Source organism: Notamacropus eugenii, chromosome 1 (assembly GCF_028372415.1).
Source record: "Notamacropus eugenii isolate mMacEug1 chromosome 1, mMacEug1.pri_v2, whole genome shotgun sequence".
Lineage (NCBI taxonomy): Eukaryota > Metazoa > Chordata > Mammalia > Diprotodontia > Macropodidae > Notamacropus > Notamacropus eugenii.
In genome coordinates this window covers 319,444,434-319,453,699 of record NC_092872.1, presented here as the reverse complement: position 1 = coordinate 319,453,699, position 9,266 = coordinate 319,444,434, and the positions used below count along the sequence as shown (strand labels likewise).

At 39.6% G+C, this 9,266-nt stretch overlaps 1 gene segment (V, D, J or C); it reads right to left on the bottom strand.

Annotated features, from left to right (window-relative positions):
* Positions 1-2,931: 2,931 nt before the first annotated feature.
* On the bottom strand, positions 2,932-3,369 carry LOC140517309 (immunoglobulin heavy variable 3-23-like). The segment is given in 1 exon segment: positions 2,932-3,369. A coding segment is annotated over 1 exon segment (438 nt).
* Positions 3,370-9,266: the final 5,897 nt, after the last annotated feature.

The window sequence follows — 9,266 nt, the reverse complement described above, 5'->3', positions numbered from 1 at the left end:
AAGAACTTAGGATCAGATCAGAAATAAATAGCATTTTGAAATATAAAATGGATAATTTTGATTATATAAAATGAAAATTTTCACGCAAATAAAACTAAGGCAACCAAGAGTAGAAGAAAACCAGAAAGCTGTGGGATGAAAATTAATAAATATCACTGAAAAGACTTCATTTCTCAAACACACAGACATTTGAGTCAAATTTACAATACATATCATTCCCCTTTTGATAAATGAACAAAGCATTTGAAAAGGCTGTTTCCAAATGAAAATATTTAATAAAAAGCAATATTTAATCATATGAAAAAATGATCTAAATCACTACTGATTGAAAAAATGCATGTTTAAAGAACTCTGTGATACCATCTCACATCTGTCAGATTAGTGGATATGACAGAAAAATAGAATGATAAATGTCAGGGAAAATGTGAGGAAACTGAAACACAAATGCATTGTCAGTGGAAACAGAAACTCATTCAACAAATTGTCTTGTTCATAGGATGTAAGATCTTCTCCATCCATTAATAAGCCTCACATGGACCCTTGGAGCAGAGCCAATTAGGCTCTGGGCCACAGGGATTCCCACACCTTTCCAAGTAAGTGCTGATTTCCAAGCTTCTCAACATGAAGCCAACCAGATGTCAAGTGTTCAACCAGAAACAAATTGCTTGTTCCATTGTTTGGAGGGAAAGGTGTGGGTGGAGAGGAAAGCAGACAGAGAAAAATAGGCAGCATTGGCATGGAGGTACTTGCTTGCAATGTAAGTGCTCCCTGGATTCCTTACTAAATCTTTCCTTCTGGTATCCTAATAGCAATGCTCCAAAGAAATATTTTGACTTTGTCTTGGAGTAGGAGAGTTTATCACATTTTGAGGACAAACATGGGGAATATGTATGCATATTCATATCAGCTTCTAAGGGTAGTTCATGTTATTCCATTGGGGAGAGCAATTTCAAACTATGTGCAAAGAGCAATCAAACTGTGTATATCCTTTGTCTGGTAATACTACTACTGGGTGTATATCTGAAAGAGAATAAAAAAGAGAAACGGACTTGCATGTAAAAAAACATTTATAGCAACTAAGAATGTGGTGACTAAGAATTGGAAATCAAAGGGAAGCCCCTCATTAGGGGAGGGGTCGGGAATCTGCAGGCTCAAGGCTACATCTGGTCCTCTAGATCCTCAAGTGAAGTTTGCATTCAGTCAAAGCTACTCACTCGAGAATCAAGAGGGCCAAATATAGTCTCAGTGTTGCAGGTTCCCCGTGACTGCATTAAGGAAATGGTTGAACAAGTTGTAGCATATACTTTTAAAGGAATATTTATGCATTGTAAGAAATGGCAAGCAGGATTCTTTCAGAAAAAGCTGAAAAGACTTAAATCAATTCATAAAAAGTGAAGTGAAGAGAACCAGGAGAATATTGTACGTAGTGGCAGCAATACTGAATGATGAAGAGCTGTGAATGGTTTAGCTAATCTCATGGATACAATACTCCAAGACATCGTCAAGGGACCTATGATGAAAAATGCTACCAGAAAAAGAACTGATATGGTTTTAATAGAGATTGAAGTATACTACTTTTTCACTTTCCCTATTTTATTCCTTCCTTTTTCTTTCTTTTTTTCTTTCTTGTTTTCTTTGTCAAAGTCCACTTGAACAAAATTACTAATATGGCAATGCATTACATGATTGTACATGTGTAACCCATATTAGATTACTTACCATCACATAGAAAGGGGTGGGGGAAATTAGAGAATAGCGTGATATTTAGCCAACAGCAAAGAGGAAGAAAACAAGCCAGGGAAGTTGAAAGGCATAGAGACATTTTTGACATCACCAAGAGCTCGGTAATTCACTAGGAAACAGCTGAAGAAGATTTACTTGAGGGCAAGTCTTGCTTCACAGGTTCCTGGGAAGAGTTTTATCCTTATGAACCTCAATGCCTCCTCAAACTAAAGGTATAGAGAAAGTAAGGTTATTGTGATTTCTGAGATGAGGATCTAAAATACACACAGATATATCCAGTCAAAAGAAGATGATCATTTATCAAGGGAGAGGAATATAATTTTGATATTTTGAGAGGTCTGAATGATAAGAAGCTTCATATTCCCTCAAACTGCAGTGTTATGACCCTCTGATTTGTATATAAATACATACACACACACACATATATATACACATGTTATATATATATGTATATATGTATGTGTATATAACACATATTATATATATATGTATGTATGTATATGTGTGTGTGTGTGTGTGTGTGTGTGTAGATCTTTATAAATATCCATTGGGAGGATCATGTACATAAAGACAAACACATATATGTATACTGAATTTACCCATAGGTAGAAAGGTTTTCCACTTTCACAGTGTATACAAAAATGCTATGGGATGAACATAGTGAATGTTGAATAATTCCTGATTTGCCTCATGTTTCAAAACTACAAAGAAATTACTCATCATGGACAAAACATGCAAGCTGTCCAAAGAATATATCTTCTTTCTATACCTGCAGGCATCAGAACAAGAAAGAGTCTCAGGGACACAAAGGAGATTAGAACATAGATAGATCGACAGATAGATAGATAGATAGATAGGTAGATAGATAGATAGATAGATAGATAGATAGATAGATAGATAGACAGATAGAAAGATAGATAGATGATAGCTACATAGATAGACAGATAGGTACATAGGTAGATAGATAGATAGATAGATAGATAGATAGATAGATAGATAGATAGATAGATAGATAGATAGATGATAGCTACATACATAGACAGATAGGTAAATAGGTAGATAGATTGATAGATGACAGATACTTAGATGGATGGAAGGACAGAAGGATGGGTGGGATAGATTTCATTGTGAATTGGGAAGAAATCATATACCTTGAAAATTTTTCAGCCTCACACTTCACCCGTTATTCTAAGTGGTCTCTTTCTGTTCAATATTCTTGACTTCCCTCTCCAAGTCATTCTGCACATGACTGATCTGATTCAGTAATTTTATGTCTGGTCTCATATTTTTTTTCCTCACTGTGTCTCTTGCACAGTAATAGGGGCCTGAGTCCTCAGCTTTTAGGGAATTCATTTGCAGGTACAGCATGTTGTTGCTGTTGTCCCTGGAGATGGTGAATCGGCCTTTCACAGAATCTGCATAGCTTGTGCTTCCTCCATTAGTATAAATCCATGAGATCCACTCCAGTCCCTTCCCTGTAGCCTGGCGGATCCAACTCATGTGATAGTTGCTGAAGGTGAATCCAGAAGGTTTGCAGGAAAGTCGAAGAGATCCTCCAGGCTGTCTCACATCACCACCAGACTCTACCAGTTGAACATCACAATGGACACCTGCAAATAGAGTCATAAAGGACAAAAGTCACACAAATATATCACGTCAAAGAGTATGCCCTTGGTCTACAAGCAAACAAAAGACAAACTACCTTGTAAAATAGCAAGAATGAAAATTCCATTCAGTCCAAAACCCATTGTGCAGGCTGTACAATGTCAGTCCTTAGGAGAGAAAGCCACACAAAGGAAAAGTTCCTCTCCCAGGACTACAGACACAGAATTTTGATGGTTTTCATCCCTTCAGGGAGGAGCACAATTTGCATTTCTTTGTCTCTTCAGTATTAGTAAGAGCAACTGCCTCCCACTGGGATGAATCGCAGCACACAGGTGTTTCCCCTGAACTAGGGAAGGTTAGTGACACAGAGAATCTAAGTATCATTTGCGAGGACTCAGTGTCTATCCTTCTCTATCATTCCACTCTTCTCTCAAAATTAAGGGTATGCTCCTTGTGCTTTTATACATTGCCATTTCTAATTAGGAAGGAACCCCAAAATTTTGTCATTTTTTTTTATCTTCAGTAGTTATTGGATCTATCTGCGGGGAAGGACACCACTTCTGAGCTTACTATTGACAACTCTGCTGGCTTGTAGAGCTTTTTTTCTTCATTCTCTTTATAACTGGAATTCATGTGAATTATGTATCCCCAATCCCATGCAAGGTCCCTTATATCCAGAATACGCTCTATTGGCATGAGAGAGGTCATTATCAAGTTTTCAAATGAACAGTATACTTAGGAAATTAGCAGACACTAAAAATCCGAGTTTGATTTTGTTTTATTTTTTGTTTAGACTTTACAAAGGGCAAGAGAAAATAATGTAGATTAAACTTAAGAGTGTGTTGTGCATTCCTTTTCCTTCCCTGGAGAACTGGTGTAAAAAAAAAAAAAACTTTCCAGCACACTCAAGCTCATATCCCTCTGAGTTGGAGGATTAGAGGCGCAAAATAAAGTCTGCTGATTCCCCTGCATTCTCCAGAAAGTTCCATGTTTTGTTTCTCAGAAGGACTCATTGTGCGTGGTAAGACAGTGACCCCATATCCTCTGGAATATCTGGGGAAAGGTATAGGCTGAGCCTCAGATTGCTCCTTCCCAGAGCAAGGAAGTCTGCTGCCATCTACTGTGCACAGTGGCATCAGAACTGACAGCATTTTTCTCTCTTATGTCCATTTAACATTAATTCGTTACTTATCGGTAATAAGTATTCTCATCAGGGATCATTAGGATGCTGTCACAAACACAAGTTATTCTCCAATGAGCCTTTGTGATTTTGGAATTTTGTATATTGTAAAGCTCTAACTGGCTTTTTTTTTTTCAATTTTTCTCTGATTTTTCTTCCCCTAATCCAAGTCTTATATTTACATTATCCTGTCCTTGCTACATAATCTATAGGAAAAAGAACAATGCAAGGCATCTTATAAAATACAGTAAAATTTCTGTTCCTACAAAATATATCTTTGCCTGTCAAGCCTGAAAAGGTTCTCTCATCCTATTATCATCTTCAAGCTGTCTTTACAGATCCTTTCTCTTTCACTGATTCCTAGGAAAGTTACATACTTGTTGCCTTCCTTTACGCATCTTCTCAGGCTATTGCAATCAGTTTTCTGCACTTTTTACTCAGGTCATCTAAAATTTTGTCCTCAAGTCTATGTGTGTTTTTGAGTTTTCTTCCCTTACTTAGTTCAGATAAAAATGAAGCAGTTTTGTTTATATGTTTACTTGTGCTCCCTAATTTCTCTAACAATTCTTCCGCTTTCCCTTTTGTGTTAATATTATTCTTCTCCCCTCCACTCTTCTCTTAGTATGATTAAGACATAGAAAAAACACTCTCACCTTCTGGGTACTAAGATTTCCTCCATAGGGACACAATGTCCCCATATTTGAATGTGGGGACTTTACTCTTGCTTACTTGTTATGTTCATGATAAAAGGAGAACAGAACTATAGGTAGTATGCATTCATACAACGTATACCATATCCCAAGAATTGTGCTAACTGCTTTTTGCAAATATCTCATATTATCCTTACAAAAATCCCAAAATAAGAGTACCATTCTTAACCCAGTTTCATAGTTAAGAAAGCCAAGGCTAACTAAGATAAAATAATGCACTCCAGAGTTACAAAGCTGGTGCATGAGGCCAATAGACCATAGGAAGTAAATACATAATAGATAGATAGACAGATCCAACTGACCACTACATACATCTTTATTTACCAGAGAGAGATGCATCAATATCAGGGTTTTCAAAGCACAGGCCCTTCTTAAGGGCTTCTAAGAGCCTCATCTGGTACACAAACTTTCTTCTAAAGAGTAAGCCCGGGGCGGAGCCAAGATGGCAGAGTAGAAAGATGCACATATGCTACCTCCAAACCCACTGCCCATAAAATACCTGTAACAAAAAGAACCATGGGACAATTCTGGAGCAGCAGAAGACACAGAACAGAGCAGACGAGATTTCTGCTCCAGAGAGCCTGAAAACCTCTCGCAAAAGGTCCCTCGGACCCCGGACCTGGAGCAGAGCCCAACCCTGCCTCTGTGGCGCAGTGCTGAAAGGAGCAGATCCAACCAGGCTTCAGGGGCAGAATCTCCAGCAGCCGCGTGGGTCCCTCCACCCACAGGTGACAAGGGTTGGTGAGAGGGTCTCTTTGGCAGGTCAAGAGCGGAGTGGAGTGCCCCCATAACTCAGGCCCTCTCGGGAGGCAGCAGCGGAGGTGGGAGCAGACCAGGGCTCCCCAAGTAGGCAGAAGCCCGAATCCATTGTTGAAGGTCTCCGCATAAACTTCCTGAGGAAATGGAGCCTGTGAGGCAGCCCTGCCCTGACTTGAGCACCTGAACTTAATCTCACACTGAACAGCAGCCCTGCTCCTGCCCAAAGCCATGAGGCTGAGAAGCAGCATTTGAATCTCAGACCCCAAGTGCTGGCTGGGCCAATCTGGAGGTGAGGTGGGGGTGGAGAAGACACTCAGAAGTCAAGTCACTGGCCGGGAAAATGCCCAGAAAAGGGAAAAGAAATAAGACTATAGAAGGTTACTTTCTTGCTGAAGAGGCATTTCCTCCCTTCCTTTCTGATGAGGAAGAACAAAGCTTACCATCAGGGAAAAACGCAGAAGTCAAGGCTTCTGTATCCCAGCCCACTCAATGGGCTCAGGCCATGGAAGAGCTCAAAAAGGATTTCGAAAATCAAGTTAGAGAGGTGGAGTAAAAACTGGAAAAAGAAATGAGAGAGATGAAAGAGAAGTATGAGAAGCAGGTCAACACTTTGCTAAAGGAGACCCAAAAAAAGCTGAAGAAAATAACACCTTGAAAAATAGGCTAACTCAATTGGCAAAAGAGGTTCAAAAGGCCAATGAGGAGAAGAATGCTTTCAAAAGCAGAATTAGCCAAATGGAAAAGGAGATTCAAAAGCTCACTGAAGAAAATAGTTCTTTCAAAATTAGAATGGAACAGATGGAGGCAAATGACTTTAGGAGAAACCAAGAAGTCACAAAACAAAACCAAAAGAATGAAAAATGGAAGATAATGTGAAATATCTCATTGGAAAAACAACTGACCTGGAGAATAGATCCAGGAGAGACAATTTAAAAATTATGGGCCTACCTGAAAGCCATGGTCAAAAAAAGAGCCTAGACATCATCTTTCATGAAATTATCAAGGAAAACTGCCCTGAGATTCTAGAACCAGAGGGCAAAATAAGTATTCAAGGAATCCACAGATCACTGCCTGAAAGAGATCCAATAAGAGAAAATCCTAGGAACATTGTGGCCAAATTCCAGAGTTCCCAGTTCAAGGAGAAAATATTGCAAGCAGCTAGAAAGAAACAATTGAAGTATTGTGGAAATACCATCAGGATAACACAAGATCTAGCAGCTTCTACATTAAGGAACTGAAGGGCGTGGAATAGAACATTCCAGAAGTCAAAGGAGCTAGGACTAAAACCAAGAATCACCTACCCAGCAAAACTGAGTATAATACTTCAGGGGAAAAAATAGTCTTTCAATGAAATAGAGGACTTTCAAGCATTCTTGATGAAAAGACCAGAGCTGAAAAGAAAATTTGACTATCAAACACAAGAATGAAGAGAAGCACGAAAAAGTAAATAGCAAAGAGAAGTCATAAGGGACTTTACTAAAGTTAAACTGTTTACATTCCTCCATGGAAAGACAATATTTGTAACTCTTTAAATTATTCAGTATCTGGGTACTGGGTGGGATTACACACACACACATGCACACGCACATGCATACACAGAGAGACAGAGTGCACAGAGTGAATTCAAGAGGATGGGATCATGTCTTAAAAAAATGTAATCAAGCAGTGAGAGAGAAATATATTGGGAGGAGAAAGGGAGAAATGGAATGGGGCAAATAATCTCTCATAAAAGAGGCAAGCAAAAGACTTATTAGTGGAGGGATAAAGAGGGGAGGTGAGAGAAAAACATGAAGTTTACTCTCATCACATTCCACTAAAGGAAGGAATAAAATACACACTCATTTTGGTATGAAAACATATGTTACAATACAGGAAAGTGGGGGATAAGGGGATAAGCAGGGTGGGGGGGATGATGGAAAGGAGAGAATGGGGAGGAGGGGGCAATTTGAGGTCATCACTCATGGAGAGGGACAGGATCAAAAGAGAGAACAGAAGTAATGGGGGACAGGATAGGATGGAGGGAAATATAATTAGTTCTTACACAACACTACTATTATGGAAGTCATTTGCAAAACTACACAGATTTGGCCTATACTGAATTGCTTGCCATCCAAAGGGAAGGGGTGGGGAGGGAGGGAGGAAGAGAAGTTGGAACTCAAAGTTTTAGGAACAACTGTCGAGTACTGTTCTTGCCATTAGGAATTAAGAAATAAACGTAAAGCGGTATAGGATGGAGACAAGGGCAGAGAGGGATGATAGAAGAGAGGGCAGATTGGCAGACACGGGCAATTAGAACGCTTGGAGTTTTGCGGTGGGGGAGGGGACGAAAGGGGAGAAAATTTGGAACCCAAAATTTTGTGAAAATGAATGTTAAAAGTTAAATAAATAAAAAATAATAATAATAAGTGTAAGCCCCAAGTCAAAATCTTACCTCAGAGTAAACATACACTTTTCAGAGCAACTCACAGAGTTAGGAATTGAGAAAAAATATGGGATGGAGCCAGGATGGGAGGAGTAACAGCACAAACTTTCTAGAGCACTGCCCCTAAGCCCAGCCAAATACCTGTGAAAACGACTCTAAACTATTTCTGGAGCTGCAGAACCTACAAAATGATATAGTGAAGCAAATGTCCAACCCAAAACAGCCTGGAACGTCACTGGGAAGTGACTATCATGCCATGCAGTTGGCGGGGGGCAGTCCAGCGTGGGTTGAGCTGGCACAGACAAGACCTGAGCAGTCCATAGCGAGACTGAATCCCTCACACCTATGACAGTTTCCAGACTTCAGGACTCCAAAACACCAAAGACGATTTGGAAGGTTGATGGAAAAAGCCTGTGGGACCAGTATGGGAGAGTGGAGTGATCTGGTCCCAATCCAAGGACAGCAGAGGTGAAGGGGACTGAATAACCTATGGCAGCCACAGAAGCACAAATAATGACAGTGACTGTTTCTGGAACTCTAGGCCCAGATAGATTGTGGGGGAATCAAGTGGCTGACAGTACACCCCCAACCCAACTGAAACCACAGATCTACCTTGGCAAAGAGCTCAAAAGTCAAGTAAATGCCTGGGGAAATCAGAAAAAATTTAAAAAATGAATCAGACTGCAGCATCTAACTTTGGTGACAAGGAAAACCAAAACGTGCAGACTGAAGAAAACAAAGTCAAAATTCCTCCATCTAAAGCCCGCAGGAAATATATGAATTGGTCTCATGTTGTGGAAGAACTCAAAAAGTATTTTGAAAGTCAAGTAAAAAGAAGTAGAGCAAA